We start from the raw sequence: 20,834 nt of genomic DNA, 5'->3' as shown, positions 1-20,834 counted from the left end.
ATGAGGTGTAACAATGCAACATTTTTAGATGTCCACCAAGTCAGCCATCAGTCATGAAAGATAACACCATGACCATTTTCAGTAGGACTAACCATATACTGCAAGAAATGTTCAAAAAAAACCCTCAATCTTAGCTGACCATCTATTCTGGAGAAGAAGCAATAAAAAGGCTTTCAACATGCCTGATATGTCAACCAATTTATCAGGTCAGACTGGCAGTATCTGTTTCAGAACCAACTATATATGATATGAAGTGCCCCTGTTGAAACTCGGTGTCAATAAAACCATTCATTCAGAAGCTCATGCTGGCCATCAAGACATCCATTTTGTGATGCCAGATATGCTCTATTTTCAAACAGGCCCAATTATACAGTAAAAAGTACTTCAGTAAAAAGGTCATTGTCAATCCGACCATCTGTTCAAGAGGAACAACAGTAAGATTTCAAAATGCTGTAGGTCAAATCTGCACTATTTTCCTCGGGAACAAATTACTCAATTATTTTAGTGTAGCTCAAATGTAGATATGAAAATCCCAATTTATATCATCATTTTCAAGATGGACATTGTGGTGGCCATGTTGGATGTCATCTTAACATCATTTCATACTAGATAATATAAAAAAATTATAAAGAAAGACCCACGTTGATAAAACCATCCATTCAGAATAAGTATTTATAACAAGATTATTACAATGACCAACAACGCGATGATATTGGATGCTATGGTGAGACCATTTTCATTTCTGACAAACTAGACACTGAGATGAATATATGTGTCAAGTTTCGTATCAATACTTCCAGTAGTTAATGTGGAGTATTGATAGCAAACATGCACCAACAAAGAGACTGATGGATGATGGACTGATGGATGTCAGATGGATGATGGACTGACGGACTGATGGATGATGGACTGATGGATGTCAGATGGATGATGGACTGATGGATGATGGACTGATGGATGTCAGATGGATGATGGACTGACGGACTGATGGATGATGGACTGATGGATGTCAGATGGATGATGGACTGACGGATGATGGACTGATGGATGTCAGATGGATGATGGACTGATGGATGTCAGATGGATGATGGACTGATGGATGTCAGATGGATGATGGACTGACAGATGATGGACTGACGGACTGATGGATGATGGACTGATGGATGTCAGATGGATGATGGACTGATGGATGTCAGATGGATGATGGACTGATGGATGTCAGATGGACTGATGGATGTCAGATGGATGATGGACTGATGGATGTCAGATGGATGATGGACTGATGGATGTCAGATGGATGATGGACTGATGGATGTCAGATGGATGATGGACTGATGGATGATGGACTGATGGATGGATGATGGACTGATGGATGTCAGATAGATGATGGACTGATGGATGTCAGATGTCAGATGGACTGATGGATGTCAGATGGACTGATGGATGTCAGATGGATGATGAACTGATGGATGTCAGATGGATGATGGACTGATGGATGTCAGATGGATGATGGACTGATGGATGTCAGATGGATGATGGACTGAAGGATGATGGACTGAGGGATGATGGACTGATGGATGTCAGATGGATGATGGACTGATGGATGTCAGATGGATGATGGACTGATGGATGATGGACTGATGGATGTCAGATGGACTGATGGACTGATGGATGATCACATAAACTTTTGACCAACTAAGCTAATAAAGACTAAATGTCATGCTTTTCATTTTTTTTAAAGGACCTAAAATGACAGTGATAAAAAATACTTGAGAATAGCAAACCTTCTCACAAAAAGACAGAAATTCTATGACAAAAGGTAAAACCTACTGAATTGGCATTTCTTTCCATGTTCAACTCTGCTGTTTTATTAGACAGGGAATGGGATAACTGATCAATCTGATTTGTAGCAGTTGACAACTTTCTTTCTAAATCTGCAACCTGAAATAAACATTATCATTCAATGCAAATGGTATAAAATTATGCAGATATCTTTGCTATTGACTTTGTCAAAACATTTCTTTTTAACTCATTCAGCCCCAGAGGTTTTTGTCATTTTTGCCTGAAATGTGCGTAGGAACGAGATTTGGGGGGCTATTTCTGAATACATCGTAATACAGCGGTTTTCAACTGATTATCCATGAGAATAATGCCTAGTTGTATTAGAAACATCAATTTCCATTGGTTATTTTGCTTGCGCATGAGCAGAAGGGTAAAAGTTGGAGTTCTTTTTTTTTTTTTTTTGCTTAATAGACCCATCAGTTTCGTATGGAGACTGCAATTTATTCCAAATGCCCACCTTATCCTAGTTTTTGCAAAGGTTCACCTGTCTGTGTGCAGTTGAGACCGGTATGCCTTAGATCTGAGGCCAAAAGGTCTAAAATCCGGACACAAAATCGCATTCCGATCTCGAGCAAATTTTGGGTGGAAAAAAAACGGGTCCAAAAAATGAGCTTTTTCTAACTGTATTTTGTAGTGCAACTAGAACTTCCAGATTTTTGGATATCATTTTAGAGCTATATCTGTCTGATTTTTTTTAATACCACCCACGTTGGTCTATCTTAAATGGCTGCAGGGCTTTGAAGTAGGGTACAGCCTCATCACGCCTACAGACGGGATCGGGGCCGAATCGGTTAATTAGCCATCAAGCACAGCTACCCATCACATACAAAAATACTGTGTAATCTCTAGGTAAATATTAACAAGAACTACCATTCCACAATGTAATTTTCACTCCCATCCCCACCTCGTCATTACAACTTTAGACACAGTGACTTATTTCAAGTTACTTTAAAAAGTTTTGTATCCAAAATAAACATGAATTTCTTGAGTTATAACAATAGCAACATCAATGTTTTATCCAGAAATTTCAAACAAGGAGCGAATCTGATTCTTTTTGATATTACAGACTGGTATAAATATATAGATAGGATTACATTTATACGGAAATTAAATATACATGTACCATGCCCCAGAGTCCAGTCTGTCTTAAGGACAAATCACATTACTTTGTTCTAAAAAAACTTTTGCAATTTTCCTGAAACTTTGCATGTGACTTGTCTAAAAGTTATGTCAGCAACATTTACACACGTAAATGGACTAGTTTATTTTACTACTTGCAGCTTATACCAAAAATTAGTAAATGATCATGCATGTAGCTGTCAGACTGGTACAAGAACTAAAAGTTCCAATGAAATTATAAATTTCCACATGTCTGCTTAAGAGGACTGTTTGGTATGATTTCTCTGATAATACTTTTTCTGAAGGTTGCATCCAATGTGGCATCACCAGAAAAAAACATAAGCTGACTAGTACTAGAGGTACTGTACACAACATTACACTTCAGGCTTAGTTAGTGATGATGCTGATTTCTTTAAACAACATTATTTACCTTTGAAACACAAGTTGGTTAATATAACATTAGATTAGAAACATTATAATTTAAAGAAACACTGGTACAAGTTTGTAAACCAATGCAGGGTATCTTAGTCATTGAAGATACTATAAAAGCGTCCAATGTGTGTGTGTGTGTGTGTGCAGGCAGTACTTCTAGTTGCATTTTTTTTCCACCATGTATATATTTGTAGCAGTTAGAAGCAATATCACAATGATCCTGAGAATCTTTCACCTAAATTGTCAGAAATATTCAAAAAAGTCATGTCTTACAAATTAAGTCCTGTTATTATAAAAACGTACAGCAAATGAAACAATTCCAAGCTGAAAGAAGTACTGATGCACATTTTAAGAGCTGTCAGCTGTCCAGTAAACCAAATCGGTAGATTAGCAGAAAACTGAATTTCTAATCATTTTGATTAAATGGTACCATTTTGGTTGTTTTAAACCATGTACACATTTTGTCACATCTGTAAACATCGCAGTCTTAAATAGAGCAGCTCATTGTAAAAAAAATGTTTTTTTCTGTCATAAATCTGTCTATCTACATAATGGTCCCTCTATCACTAACGGCAGATCAGGGTCTATTTTGTTTCTTCTACTGATTACTGCTGACAAACTGCAAAAACCAGATCTGGGTCTGTGCAGTTTGCAATTGAACCTGACTTATGAGAGTATATATGGTACTTCTCTTGCGGTGGCTCAGTGGTTCCCGTGCCGGACTAATGGTTGAAAGGGTGCAGGTTCCAATCCTACCATCAGTCAAGCATGGTATGTTCTTGGGCAGGGCATTTTATTCCAATTGCCTTGGCACCAAGTAGCCTATTTACATTGCTGTGACTTGAAAGCACCAAACCAAGAGTAAAAAGTAAATTAATCTTTTATTGTTTTTTTGCAATAGAATGATCAAATAAATAGATAATTTATACCCAACAAAAACCAGATCCATTAACTTATTTTTATTTAAAATCATATATTGCCCTGGGGGAGTGTCTGCTGCTGTTGTTCCTTCTATCAGTGAGTGATTCAGCAGTTAATGAATGGGCATTTCAGGGATGTACAAAATTCACAGCTGGGCTGGAAGCTCACTGAGAGAATGGTATGGGTAACTCTTCAGTAAAGTTTCTTCAATGGAAACTGAAGAAGCCAATCGAAGACTGGGATGCCGAATGAAAGTTGGGCTGCCTGTGGCAACTGTGTGGACACTCAATGCGTTCAGTTTTGAATGTGAAATATAGCCCTGATATTCGATTCTTGGGTCAATAAAACTGAATAAAATGAAGTGAATGCCCTTAATCATGAAAGGTAACCTCCAGTAGCCCAGACAATCCATAGTCCATTCAACACTAGAAGCAATGCAGCTGGGATGGTGGCAGTTAACGTAAATATCAACAGAAATATACTGCTGCTATTGCTCACTACTCCAAACAATGAATCATTGAAACAAAGATGATGCATGTGACAGCAGGAGATCTTTTGGTTGGTTGGTGAGTGATGCATTATTATATAGCTAATGCATATTAATTTGGATTATTTTGTAGGAATGGTGGTGAGTTTGTCACCTACTGCCATACAAATATAAGCTATGCTTAAGCAAGAAAGAAGAATATAATAGATGGAAGCCAAAACTTACATGGAAATACTGGATGGAGATAATATCTTTATCCCTCTCTTTTACAATATAATAAAAATGTGAAAATTTGTCATCCTCCTGGCCATAGTCATATGTCTTTCAACAAACGATGCAATACTAGAAAAACACAAGATATTAACCTGAACCTTTGTTCATAAAAATTTCAATTATAAGATGAGAATTTACTCCAACTTTTGAGATAAAATATCTCCAATAAGCTAATGAAGATAACTGCATCAAAACTTCAGTTCTGCTGAATTAACTTATATAAAACAATTCATACAAATTTATCAAGCTTATCTTGGAGCAAAGAAATGATAATTCCAGGTAATGAAAGCTTTGAGTAAAAGACTAAGTCATTTACTTAAAACGTTATATGAATTCCATGTATGGCCCCTCCATCCTAAAAGTACATATGACTCCAAATTTTGCTCTTAAGTATTCTGGCCAATAATAATGCTGGATTTATGATTTTCAGAGTAAGGCTTTTGAGTTTGGATTAACATTCATTACTTACTCATACTGCTGAGTAAAGTGTTATGATTGCAGAGTCTGGACTTATACTTGTGGAATAAAAGCTCGAACATACCTTTGCAAGTACTATCAATGTACGACATTGTCTTACTTACATTTCCTATGATTACATGAGCTACACATTGGCATACCCTGTCAATAAATCTTGCCCACTGGCTGACAGAATACTATGCCACCCAACATCTTGACTTGGCCAGGTTTCCCATTCAAGATGTCCCTGGCTACATAACACGCAGGTACAGCTAGTGAACTTGGCTATTTTTAGCCAAGGCATACATGTTAATTGTTAAACCCTGCCCTTTTAAGTTGTTTTGATAATGACTAGTGCTACCACTGTAACATACACATTTCTTTACAAGAAGGAAAAGGTTAGATTTACTGCTACAATATGCAGACTAGAAAGGAAAGAGAGAGACTTTTCAACCACGTGTTTGACATGAATCTTGCTATGCTTTTCGGATGACAAATTCACTGAACTGAAAATATATGAATCAACTTATTTTGAAGCTGCACATATCAGGGTGACCACAAAGCTATTCATTTTAAAAAAAACTGCAAATTAATATCTAACACTGCATCACAATGAAATTTATTTTTTTTTTTAAACTGCAAATTAATATCTAACACTGCATCACAATGAAATTTAATTTTTTATTCCATCAAGGAGTATGCAGCATGCATTTTACATGCCATCAATGTAATCTATTAAGGTGAAGGTCAAGAACTGTCTCATGTTTTAGGATGGACATTTTCTTTTTCTTAGACAGAAAGTGCAGAGATAAATCAATACAGCCAAAATAAATTTTTCAAAGGGCAATACAATTTGCAAAATTCCATCCAGACATTTTACCATGTGGTAAGACAGTTTAGAATATTTAAAATATTTCTATCTTACAGTCAATACATTCTGAGAGAATCAAAGCCTATGTGTTACTGGTGTTGGATACTTTTCATGGCAAGTCATTTATGCTGTTTATCAGCAGTTCCAAAGCGTATTTGATGTGTGTCAGGTAGTTACTAGCCCTGCCCCATTGTCCCAATCTATCTCAATTACAGATGTGAAATAAATGTAACAGTACATGCAACAAACAACAAAAAAGCATGAACTGATTTTATGACATATTAATAATAACAATATCAGTACATAAAAAGGCCTGTTTATTCTACTGACTGATAAAGGCTTTATTGTACATACCATGATTAAAATAATTCCAACGCTGTTGTGGCTAGTACAGCTGGTATACAGCCATATCTGTGCCAAATTGTTTTACCACAAAATTAAATATATACATTAAAATGTTTATCCAACTTTAAAACAGGGTGACCTGATGCCTAGTGGTCAAAATAACTTCTTTATTGTTTGTCACAATAGTTCCACCCATCCTCCACTGCAGATAGGAAATGACCAAATAAAATGAAATTAAATTTTTATTTATAAAATATATGTCAAATTTAGTTTCTGTTGAGTGTTTTGCTTAAACATGAGATGGAAATTTTTAAGTTAATGACCCCTTTTTATGTCTTTATCTCACACAACATGCAGGCAGACACAACTATGCTAAATTTATTAAATAGTGATAAATCTAACTCGACTCTATATCACTTTTAGAAATCTGAAGTAGAATGCTATCAACAGTAATTACTTAATCAACTAAACAGTGCAAGTGTAACATTTTACAGAGCAAGGGCTAACATGCTACAGAATAAGGTCTAACATGTCACAGAGCAAGGTAGAACATGTTACAGAGCAAGGCAGAACATGTAATAGTGAAAGGTCTAACATGTTACAGAGCAAGGTCTACATGCTACAGAGAAAAAGTCTAACATGTCACAGAACAAGGGCTAACATGTGACAGCGCATGATCTAACATGATACAGAGCAAGGTATAACATGTTATAGAGTAAAGTATAACATGTTACAGAGTAAAGTATAACATGTTACAAAGCAAGGTCTAACATGCTACAGTGCAAGTTCTAACATGTTATGTCACACAGCCAGGTCTAACATGTTATAGAGCAAGGTCAAACATGTTACAGAGCAAGGTCTGACACATTACAAAGAAAGGTATAACATGTCACAGAAAAAGGGCTAACATGTTACAGCACAAGGTCTAACATGATACAGAGCAAGGTATGATATATTACATAGCAAGGTCTAACATGTTACAGTGTGTCGCAGAACAAGGGCTAACATGTGACAGCACATGATCTAACATGATACAGAGCAAGGTATAACATGTTACAGAGTAAAGTATAACATGTTACAAAGCAAGGTCTAACATGCTACAGTGCAAGTTCTAACATGTTATGTCACAGAGCCAGGTCTAACAAGTTATAGAGCAAGGTCTAACATGTTTCAGAGCAAGGTATAACATGTTACAGAGTAAAGTATAACATGTTACAAAGCAAGGTCTAACATGTTTCAGAGCAAGGTCTGGCACACTACAAAGAAAGGTCTAACATGTCACAGCACAACATATTACAGAGCCAGGTCTAATAAGTTAAAGTACAAGGCCTAAGATATTACATGTAAACATAAGCTAAAAATAAACAAGCCCACTAGTTGCACTGGCACTATAAGTAGCTGCAGATAACTTGAACAGAAAATGTATGGTCATGTGGCACATCAAAAAGCTACAGTGTTTCTTTCACTTGCATTGAAACTGTCATGGAGGGTGTGACAATCCTGTATCAGACCATTGGCATGGCAGACAGGTAAGGTATGTCAATGTGAAACTTGGGTAATTATGAGAAATTTATTTACAATGCAATGTCCTACACAAATTTTATCTTCTAAGGGTTGTTTAAATCTTTATTGTGACAAGTCTAAGATATCTGACAAAGCTCAAATCTGGACCAAACTTAAATGTCATCCAATCACACTGCTCAGTTTCAGACTTTGGTCAAAATATAATTTTATAATTTCCACTAAAGAAATCTGTTCCTCGTACATATCACATATTACTGATATAATGGTATGGAATTACTGAAATTAAACAACACCTCAAGGAATCTAATTCAACAAAATTAACTAAACTTCCCTATATCAAAATAACCAAATATACAGTAAATCTATTTTTTTTTTAAAAACTAGATGTATGGTACTATTTCATTATATTTTTAAGTGAAACAGGCAAAACAAAATTGATGGTGGTGTCAATGTGAACAATACCTTCTGCTTCCAGTTCTGTTCCTCCTTCATTTGGGTGATATCATAAGATTTAAGCTGAACCATGAGTGCAAATACTTTCTGTCTCCACCTAAAAACATAAAGATATAATAAAATCCAGAGTCACAAACTAAAAATATTATTACAACAAATCAACTAAAGGCATGATCCTTGGGCATGAGTGATAGTGTTCTATTTTACTTCCATTTCATAAATGATACTAGCTGACTAGTAACTTCATTGTTAGTTGGTTGTTATGGGTTTAAAATCATTTATCAGCACATGATAGGCTATACAAGGCAGTCAGTACATTTGGTGGAGGAGGAACTGGGAAAACCCTGGAAAGAACCAATGACCCATGGGAAGCTACTGGCAAGCTTTCTCCTATATCCACATCTGATGAACCTGAGACTTAAACCCACATGGACAGAGGTTAGATATCAATGATCAGTAAGGCTGTAACTTTCTTGTACCTTCAAACAATGTCAATCTAGGAATAAAAGTATAAATCTGGAGTCCCAATCCCTTCAATGGCGAATTTGTATTGTGAAATTAGTATTTTTGAGAATATTTAACACATAAACTTGTGGTTTCTAACCTCCCATCACTCATCACTTAAAACTTCTTTTGCAACTGATTTTCAGCTATTCATTTGTATTAGATAAAACAAAAGACTCTTCATGGGAATAATGCTCAACTGGCTGAAAAGAAATTTACCTGAATTCAAGATACCAATATGTACTGTCAAATATTGTTCTAATTGAGGAGAATTATTTATCCATTGTTATGAAGTTGGAGTTGTCTGCTCCCTAGTCATCTTTATGTCCATGCACATAAAAAGTTGGGGAATTCTAATACTTACAGGGTCCTTGCTAGTTAGCGATTCTAGCAAAATAGCTGCTTTTGAGTCTTGAATTGATCACACTAAAACAACTACTTTTATATCAATTTTTTTCTTTCAAGAGGAAGGTGAAAATATATATAAAATATATATAAAAAATTGTGTGTTCTGTAGTCAATGACAATCTGATGATTTTAATTACCGGAAACTGCACTGGTGTCTATAGAATTCAAGTGGAAAATTTGCACAAGATCCTTGAAAAACATGACAAAATTTGAATTCTGATAGCTCAATAAAAAGCAAATTATGACTCTATTCAAGACATGTCCATTTCTAATAAAATAAATCATTTTAATCCAATACAATTATCATATATATCTATGAAAAGTGTCCTTTTGCTATGAAAATTGTTGCCAATATTTATTGTAACACATTTTTAACATTGCCATTCAATGTTACAACAACGTTGGTTAGCAAATTAAGAGACATTTTACTAATTTAAACATTGGATATGAAAATATGCAAAAACAATAGTTTAAAGTGACTATTTAGAACTTTCTACAGACACTTCTCCCAATTTTCACCAACTTTACCTTTTTGTCTGGTGTGAGGTAATTTAGACCAAAGTCCAGGTTTGGCCAAGACTTATTATGATTAAGTGAATTTAAAACTGATGTCAAGTTTTTGAACAAGTATTATGACTTCTGGTAAGGAAAAAATTAACATTGTGGTTCTGATATAGTAACACACAACAGATGCAAATGGAATGAGGGAAATGTTCTTGTGAGCAAGATTAACTAACTTTTTCATGGGATGTTTCACAATAAAAAATTCTGGGACCAGAAATGGCAATAGAGGCCTTAATTAATATAGCAGAATTATCCCTGCACCTTAGCAAAAAAAAGTAGGTCACACTAACTCATTTTATATAAGCCATCATAAGCATAATGATCATACCAGCCTGAACATGTTATATACAAGGCAGTGATGTCAACATGTCATGATACTGACTCTGCATTAATCCAAAAACTAATTAATTTTCAAAAGTTTTTAAAAGAGTGACCAAGAAATATAATGAAGGTAAAAATCATGTATCATGAAACCTAATTGATTAATAAGGTGCAAGCAAAACAAAATCAAAACTCGTTATAATAATTCTGTAAACACCTCCATGTTTGGGCCAGCTCATTAGTCACATCAAATAGCACATCTTTGACAAAAATACCACAGTGCTCTCAAGATGTGACCATCAACTGATGTCAATGTTTGTGCCAATCTTAAAGTGATCAATGATGTGTGTAACCAGCAAAAGAAAGACACAATAATGCTTCATTATTAAATTACTTACTTAATTTAATTTAATTTAATTAATTATCAAATGTTATGATCATCTAAAACCCCATAAATCCTTTGGATCAGGGTTTATGCAGTTCAAGACAGTGATAACATTCCATACACCTGCTCAAGATCGTCATAACATTCCATTCTGGTAAATTAGCATGAAATTAACCTATTAGCTCATAAAACTTGCATAATTTTATTAGTTGAAAGAAGAGTATATAGAAGTCTCCTAGCTAACATTGTTTATTATACAGAAGCTTGTTTACAAATAGTGTCCCAGTTGTAGCAGTTACCTCCTTTATCCTCCTACCCCCGATGACTCAGAGTTGCCTAAGTCCATCCTTCTTTTGGGGGCTAATTTGAAATGGTAAATGAACACAGCAACCCATTTCTATTTATAATAAAATCATTTCATATGTTTGGTTCATAAATTAAATTATCTGCATTTTAACTGCAGAAGCTGAGGTTGTTACCCATTCGATTTTACCCAGTTGTGCAATTTCCCATTAGGCAACTAACAACCCAGTTGATTTGGATTTGGATTTTTTAAAATGTAACTTTAAAAAAATTTCAGTCATATCACTACGATGTCTGCAGTGCAGCAGTTTATAGTGATGTTTAGCACTGGGACATCATACCGCAGTCATTTAGCATGATGTTCCACCCAGTCACATTATCCTGACACCAGGCCGACTAGAACTAACACTAACCTCTTAAATGCTGAGCATCAAGCGTGGCAGTTGTTAATACCATTTTTGTACGTTTTTGTATGACTCTGCCGGGGATCGAACCCACGACCTCCTGCATCTGAGAATAACCCACGTGAAAGCTATATTATCTTGTTATGACCTTGCTGAAGTTCTTACATAATGTGTGAATAATTCTTTACAGAAATACTGTACTTAACATGATAACTGACCAATCGAAATCCAAGAATTTTGTTTATGAGGTAATTGTGCATCTTCATCTAGTAAAGTAAGGAATGTTAGACTTTTACAGCATAGACCTGATATTCTTTCATTAATCCAGAACTTGCTTTAATATGGTGTCATGAATGAGTCAGTTTATTATAGATAGTGAGTCAGTTTATTATAGATAATGAGTCAGTTTATTAAAGATAACGAGTCAGTTTATTATAGATAATGAGTCAGTTTATTATAGATAATGAGTCAGTTTATTATAGATAATATAAATTTCAACTGTTAATTTAAAGAATGCAATGGCTATGGTTTGATCCTGAATATTGCTGACTTTGTTCATTGAAAGTCTCTTTGTGTGTGATTTGGATTTTTAATGTATCTTTAACAACGTTTTAGTCATACTGTTATGATGTCTGCAGTGTGGCAGTTTATTGTGATGTCTAGCATTGGGGCATCATGCTGCAGACATGTAGCATGATGCCCCACCCAGTCACATCATTCTGACACCAGGCCGGCCAGTCCTGGCACTAACCTCTTTATCCTGAGTGCCAAATGAGGCAGTCGCTATTACCATTTGTATGAGTCTATGGTATGACTTGGACAGTGTTCGAACCTGTGGCCTCCTGCATCTGAGGAAGATACTCTAACCGTTTAGGCTGCCAGAGTGGCCACTCAAAGTCTCTACCTTCTACCAGAAGCTAGCTTCAATTCATTTCATAAAGCTCATGCAAGTAACTGAGTTAGTGAACATTTGGTTATTTTTTCAACCTACATAACACAATCTGTTAAATACAAACTAATTATGGCAATAAAATGGACTAAAGGCAACAAACATCCTCTACCAACAACAATAAAAGGAAATAAAAAAAACATTTTTCTTACCGTGCAAGTAAAGGATGGTCATCATCCTTATTCATTTCTACTGCGGCTGCATGAGGCTGAAACCAAGCAAGTTACCTGAATAAATTTTGGTTTAAGTTTCAATGGAATATGGTAAATTCAAAATATAAATAACGATCTACATGCAACAAAATCTTGTATTTTCTTTATTAATTCTAAACACAAAATATCTATACTAGCACAAAGTCTAATACTAATGCAAATTCGGACACTGAGCATTATCTCCAAAGGCAACTGATGAACATCAGAAGTACTAACATATTTCTCTGCTGTTTAAACCCTACAAATGAAATTTACAGATGAATTTGGTTTGGTCTGGTTTGGTTTTTATGGCTTAGCAACACAAGTAGGTTATTGAGTGCCAAGACAGTTGGTTGTTGTTGTTGTTGTTGTAGGGTTTAACGCCATTTTTCAGCACATGATAGGCTATACATGGCGGCCAGTATTAATGGTGGAGGAAGAACCCGGGAAAACCCCGGAAAGAACCACCGACCCACGAGAAGCTACTGGGAAGCCTTCTCACATACCCACACTGGTCAAATCCGAGACTCGAACCCATGCAGCCAAGACAGTTGGAATAAAGAGCTTGCCCAAGGCCATGCCACAGTAGTAAATGGTCCAATTCGATGGTAGGATTCAAACCTGCACCCTCTGACTGCATGTCTGGCATGCGAATCATAAAGCCACCTTACCTCCTGCCTCCTTAGTAACTTCATATGACATGCAAGGCACACACAGGGCCAAATTTACATCTCCAGAATCTAGAGGCAGGTTAAGTGTAAAAACTAAAAAGATCTTCGTAAAACGTTTCACTTTTCAAAGATATGTTGCTAAATAAGGTAATTTCTAAACTGAATATTCATTTGCTGAATGAACTTGTTTTTACAGTGACTATCAAAGCTCTTACATGCCTTTTCAAATTGGTTACATGGGCAATTAATGGGAAAAGTTGTGAAAAGAACAAGATGCAACAACAAAAAAAACTGAGATACATTTCTCTTTTTTGCATTTTAATACTTCATGTAATGCTTAAGTGTGATAATACTTAGTGTGACAATGCTTAAGAGTGATATTACTTAAGTGTGACAATGCTTAAATGTGACAATGTTTAAATGTGATAATGCCCATTATATAATAACTATCTTGGGAGCTCAGTTGGCAGATCATTGGACCTGTAATCCAACAAGCACAGGTTCAATACCCACCCAGGCCATCCCGAGTTCGCTGCCTTGGTGTGTCCATGGGAAAGGCACTTAACTCACATTTCCTGTGCAGGATATAGCCAATGACATGTTAAAAGTGACCTTAAAACCAATAATGTGTTAACAGTGACCTTAAAACCAAAAGAACAAAACAACAACAAAAATATTAATAAAATTAACCCGATTTATGACAAAAATAACAATATCATATTGCTGACCTTATTTTGGCTGATTTCAGTCTCTTGAAGCTTAAGTATCTCGTTAAGAGAGTTCAGTCTTATGTTTAACAACTGCACTGAAGACTGAAGATTTTCTTTATCTGCTTCACAAACCTAGGTGGAAAAACAAACTGGATAATTATTATTTTCTATATTTTTAATGCTTGGAATAAGTGTCATTAGACCATTTTCACTAAGAAACAATTATGTCAAATCATAACTCTTTCCCTTGAGAGAATTCATAATACAAAAACTGCTAACTTTTCTAAGATTGTGACAGATGTATCCCTTTAAATTTTGTATATGTTTTTACAGTTATATTTCTAAATTAAAATAAAAAAATTCATATTAAACATGTGTAATGACTTACAAAAATATACCAATAAAGTCTATTTTTGCACATCTGTGTGATAATGCAGTATTTAAATCAAGAATTTTTCTATATGTATATCATTACTGAAAAAAAATGTCAGTAACAATAAACATCAAATAGTTAAAATTTATATTCTGTCATTTCTCTTGCATACAAAGCACAATCACAGAGGAAGACATGGACCAAGATAAGAACTATGAATCTTTATATTTCTGGTTCAAACAACCAGTGTGATGTAACGTCCATAGAGCATAAAGAAAGTAATTTATTTTGTTACAAGTGCTACTTTTGACCTTAAAGTTTAGATAACCCAGATTATTCAAAACCTGACTAAAACACTAGCCCAGTGATCCATTAGCTCAGTGATCTTTTTATAAACAATCTGAATTGGACACACGCTTGCTGTGACTTTCATCAATATGACCAACTGGTTAAAAAAAATAGATAAAAAGATGCCCCAAAGCAATGACCAAGCTACATCGATGAAAATTTAAAAAATTAAATCTGACAATATTTACCTTTATGGTTACAATACAGAAAATACATTTCTTCAGAGACAAAATGTAGGAATAATTCAGTTTAATGCTTTATGTAGCCTATTGTCACAACTGATGTTATGCTGCTTCAAGTTTGGCATTAAAACTGTCATTAGGGAACATGACCTAAAACTATCCAACTGAATTAACAGTTGCAGGGGTGTGCAATATATTGTTTTTTCACAGCCTGATTACTTCATAACTTCTATACAAATACAGTCTGGGCAGGCTGAGGCTAGTCTGGCTCCTGATCTGGCCACATGTTTTGCTTCAGTGATGACACTGCACAATTAAGGCATGCAATAAAATGTACACAACCTCATTGATCAATAGAGATAATTTTGCATAAATATTATTTGAGCAACAATGCTTAATCATGAATGAAAAGAAAAACCTATGTATAAGATTACTTGATGAATTAGATAATGGTGACCATTTTGAATGGGTTCTAGTCCCTTACAGGCTAACACTGAGCATGCATAAATAGGACAATTTGTACTTGACCTTTATACACAGGTGATTGTTGTTTGCAGGCAGCTGCTATAGAATATTTGTCAATAAACAACTAGAGCAACAGAGCTGTACAACCTTGAGTTTGTTTTTCATAGTCTCTGTTTCTTTCCTCCACAGCTCTGTGGGTTTAGGAGCAGATTCCGTTTCTCCAATATACTTTTTTAACTGTGTCATCTGCTTGGTCTGGTTCTCTAGTTCCATTTCTTTCGATCTGCAAACATTGAAGAGTAAATGAGCTGTGTTCAACAGGACTAGTTCAGAGCAATTATCAGGTCTTATTTGGGTCAAATGAGACGAAAGAAACAGAACAGAAATTTATTGATACATGATTTAATAAATAACATTCATATTTATTACATGAAATTCTAAGAATCACAGAACTATCTAATGCACACACACTTCAAAACAGAAATAATATCTATGTTTAGAAATTAGAGAAAAAGATATATAAATAGATGATTGTGTGAAAGAAATAACAAGAATGTAACAATGCATATTTAAATGATTAGATCATAAATGATGCTATTTGCCAGAAGAAATCTGTGAAGGAAAAAGTCACTTTTCTTACATTCATTCCTTTTGTTATTCTCTATTTAACTTTCCTACTTTTTCTTTTTTTCTCTACCATCCATCTTTTTCTATTTTGAAGTTGACAAACATTCATGTGCTTCACAACTGTTAACAGTCAATTGTCTGGTTTTTATATTACTGTCATAAAAATAAGGTTACAAACAATAATGAAGACAATTGCTACAAATACAGCAAAACAGGACAATTCTGATGCCAGATCTTACTGAATACCTAGCCTTAATACTGCACAGTTGTAAAAAGATCTGATGCTTTTTTAATGACACAGCTGGCAACATGGATTTTCATTCTGAGCTGGTCTTTGTTTCAAAAAAATAAATATTTAGCATTAGTCTTGTATTTAGTGTACAAAGTCAAAATTGTGTGGTATAAAAATTTAATTTAATCAAATCATTTGAATTATGAAGATATTATTCAGTAACACACAAAAGTCACTAGCCCTGATAGACATGCTTTTTAGAATTTTTCTAGCCCAGACCTTAATTTCATTTGCCTCAGGCAATCAGCCGTCAATGTTGAACCATGATTATATTCTTATTTAGCATATAAATGTAATGTTTCAACTGATCCCATCTCATACTTGTTTATTTCAGATATGAGTGGGGGTGAACTTTGAGAATTATGCACCAGAAACGAACATGTATACCTACTGAGAGGGAAATATAGCAGTAATAGTTAATTACGTCTTACAGCAAAAAGCTTGTCATTACAAACCTCCCTATGGCTATTTTCTTTGATGTATAAATGTGCATTCATCTACAGTTATCTAATTTTGGTACAAGATACATCCATTATAATGCTGACTCGAGCTACTTCACTAATTCACTTTTGGAAAAATGAGTAAATTTTTAATAGTTCAGGCAAAATAATTACAGGTTACTGCATCTGCATGGGGAAAAAAGAGCAAGTTTTCAGATTAATACTGCATGACCTTTGTGAGTGCAGTATTAATCCAAGAAAATGAGTTCATATTTTCCCATACAAATGCAGTTACCTTTTTAATTATATACTCATTTTCTTATTCAATAAAAGGCTTAATTATAAAAAAAACAATAAAAAAATAAACCACAAGAAACAAATTGAATTTATCCTGTATTCCAAACTAAATACACAACGGTAGATTCTTCAATGCACAATAATTATAGGTTACTGCATTTGTATGGGAAAATATGAACGAGTTTTGGGATGGAATACTGCATGACCTTGGGAGTGCAGTATATCCTTCCGACAAAACGAGTTCATATTTTCCCATACAAATGCAGTAACCTTTTTATTATATGCTCATTTTTTTAAAATTCTACCCAAGGTTTAATTGTATAAACAAAATACACTACAAGAAACAACATAAATCAATGAATGCCGTATTTCAAACTAAATATACAATCGCAGATTTGTCATTACACAATAACATCATTATTAATGTGCACATAACTCTGCCCAGATAAATTTGAACTTAGGCACGCACTCGACATAACTTTCGAAAGAAAATGACGTGTCTAGTTAAAATTGAAATTTGCAGTCATATTGTGAATGAATGCGCATTGCAACAACTTTTCCATCTGATCTGGAATGAATATATTTTGGTATTTTTTTCGATTCGATGAAAGTTTGTAATTTTGGACTGGATTCATATGTGCAAATTGTACATGAAATACATCGGACTGAAGCGGCGTGGGAGAAGCATGTTTACATCTGCAAATGTGTTTCTGTTTCTGTCATTTAATGTTTGAAATCACAATGTGGGGAAAATATGAAGTCTTTCAATTGCAATTATCAAAAATACGCTATGAAATTTAATGCTTATTTCATTTTTAGTGCATTAGGGAGGATGCAATTGCACTTACCATCGAAATTACAGCACAATTTAAATGTGTAATCCAGATTGAAAACCTATGACATGGCTCATGTAATTCGGATTTGCAGAATTAAGAAAATACATTTTGAGGAAATTCAGGATGTAAAACTGTAAGTATATTTTATTTTGCCATTCTTATCACCAGCTAAAGGAGAGAGTATATGACTTGTCACTTGTTTGTTATTTGTAAGGACCTTATCTTGCATCTCTTATATAATGTAGCTAGCCTAAATCAGTAACATTGTATCAACGCGGAATGTGCCAAAGCAGCTTGTATGTGGCAGTCCACAAAACATCTGTTTTAGTTCATTCAGAAACAAATTTAAACAACCACAACGTAAAGAGCCTCTTATGCGAATGTACATGATTTGTGTACAAATAAAAGGTGCTGGCGTCTGTGTCCATTGTTTACAACAGAAAGTAGTTCCTTTACGCATGTGAATGCTATGTGTATTGTCGTGCGGGTTCAGTATCGGGTAATACTGAACTATTCTAACAATGTAAAGTTAATGGGAAAAAAAATGAGCACATACTAACACATATTACTGTGCACATAGCTCTGTCCAGTCACCTCTGATCATGCGCTTGACATTAGTATAAAAAAGAATTGTCATTTGGTCTAATTAAAATTGAAGTTTATAGTCATATGAATGAAAGAATGCACATTGCAACAACTTTTCCAGTCCATCTGGAATAGATGGATTGCATTTTTTGTTGTTGATTGTACTGAATTCTTCTGGTTATGGCTGGATATTTTAGCTGTGTCAATTCCACATGAAGTCATGTGATTTGAGCAGGAAGGGACACGTCTTGACTCAGCTATATGTGTGTTTCTGTTCCATCATTGAGTGTTTGGAATTATAATGTGGGAAAAATGTGAACTCTTTCAACTGAAATTATTTACAGTGTTGCCAACCCTCCAGACTCGCAATCAGTAAAAGGTGGGAAAATGTTTTGTAAATTTTGAATGCAATTAGTGAAACATTATATCACGACACTAACTCCATCCACTTCAATGGTCAGTACTGCATTATATGAAAATCCCAAAATAAAAATAAAACATTTTTTACACTGATGTACTACTTTGTTTGCAGCCCAATTTACTGATATACAAAAACTTCATGCTATTTGTCATGATATGATGCTGTGGCAGTCTTGAACTTCCTCAAGTGAGCTATGGTAAATTTGTTTTCAAAACAGTTCAGGCTTCTTGCCTGCTGGTTAATCTTGGTGACTAAAAGTGTTGCAAATTTTCAGCACCTAAGGAGGCACAGCAGTTTGTCTCATTTTTCCTCACAATATGAAATAATCTTTCACTGTTACTGTTGCTGATCTCCAACTGAGAAAGACAGGTTATGTTCAACAAGAAAGCTCACAAACAATGCTTCAGAACTGGTAGCATGCAGCATTCAAGTAGGCTTAAAGTACTACAAAACTGAAATCTGCTGGGGGGTGCTATAGCAGTGTGCTTTTTCACATTGTTCTGCCACATGCCCACAAGGGATTGTATCACTGCTTACAAAAATGTATCTGTCATACATGTACTATATAATAATATTACTACATGGTACATGTATGACAGGTAAATTGTAAGCAACAATATCAGCCCTTGTGCACATTCCTAACTGTATAATTCATGGCACACAAAAAGCATAATGTACATCGATGTTTGATGGCTGAATGCTAGGCAAAATTCCAATCTATGCTTCACTTTTTGTGGAATAAAAATCTTCTTCCTTGGAGTTGAAAACATTTTAAATGCAGTGTAGCTTGATTATGAAATGGTATCAATTCAGAAGATGAAACGAATGGTGGTCAACTAGTGGTGTCGGCGCATGTGCAGAAAACTGTGAACTCAAGCAAATTACAATATATGCTAATCTTTCAATCTCAAAAAATTCCAGCACTCGAAAAAACTGTCTTCATGTAGTTTCCCAACCTCTATCTACTTTTTGCTACCAATGCGCTTCCTCACATCATCCCTGCCACCATGCCTAACGCTAAAATTTGTGTCACACTGTGCAAAAAGCATGATGTATATCAATATTTGATGGCTGAATGCACTGCCAATTTTTGGTATATTCCAAATTAAACATCACTTTTTGTACAATACATTTCTTTTTCCTTGATGGTGAAGACATTTTCAAGATGCATTGCCAAACGGCAATTCAAATCAGTGTTGGTGGCACATTCATGGAAGAGAATTTTGGTTAGGCCCCAGTTTCTTTCAAAAGCATTTGTAAAACTACTATTATATATATATATATATATATATATATATATATATATATATATATATATATATATATATATATATATATTAAAATACACTAAAATACGTACTACTGGGCCCACTCTACAAAACAGCTATAGTTCTACTAATGTCAAGACTAGCAGTACCGGACCATTTTGGCAATTGCCTATATCATGACTAGCACTTAACAGGAAAATTTAGAATAACTGAGAATTGGGGATTTTGTGATTTTTTTGTATGCGGCGTTAATCCATGAATCCCTGTAGAAAGTTTTGAAATTCATGCCATGGCAGCTATATATCAAAGATGCTATGGAATATCACCTTCATTTTATCATGAGAGCAGTAAGAAGATCATTACTGGAAACAAATAGTACAATTTCACTATATGTGAACTATAGTTTGAGAACCCATCACATAGCTCATGTAATTCAGATTTGCAGAACTCAGAAAGTACATTTTGAGGAAATACAAGATGCAAAAATGTAAGTGACCCCAGCTATATTGTATTGCCAATCTAAATCTGAAACATTGTATCAAAAAAGTTAACAGCAGCTGGTGTGTG

The 20,834-nt window shown here is 34.7% G+C and overlaps 1 protein-coding gene across 2 annotated transcripts in view; it reads right to left on the bottom strand.

Annotated features, from left to right (window-relative positions):
- LOC149773701 (coiled-coil alpha-helical rod protein 1-like) overlaps nt 1-20,834 on the bottom strand; it is a 77,477-nt gene that overhangs the window by 29,435 nt on the left and 27,208 nt on the right. For both annotated transcript variants that reach the window (XM_089946100.1, XM_089946101.1), the window contains 5 exons: nt 15,649-15,784; nt 14,152-14,265; nt 12,714-12,769; nt 8,733-8,820; nt 1,831-1,941 (listed from right to left, as the gene is read on the bottom strand). In XM_089946100.1, coding sequence (XP_089802226.1) covers nt 1,831-1,941; nt 8,733-8,820; nt 12,714-12,769; nt 14,152-14,265; nt 15,649-15,784 — 505 coding nt within the window. The remainder of the gene's footprint in view (nt 1-1,830; nt 1,942-8,732; nt 8,821-12,713; nt 12,770-14,151; nt 14,266-15,648; nt 15,785-20,834) is intronic.

The sequence above is a fragment of the Sinohyriopsis cumingii genome, unplaced genomic scaffold (assembly GCF_028554795.1).
Source record: "Sinohyriopsis cumingii isolate HCF-2022 unplaced genomic scaffold, ASM2855479v2 utg000622l, whole genome shotgun sequence".
NCBI lineage: Eukaryota > Metazoa > Mollusca > Bivalvia > Unionida > Unionidae > Sinohyriopsis > Sinohyriopsis cumingii.
The sequence above is the reverse complement of the archived record's forward strand: the minus strand, read 5'-3'. Positions and strand labels throughout refer to the sequence as shown.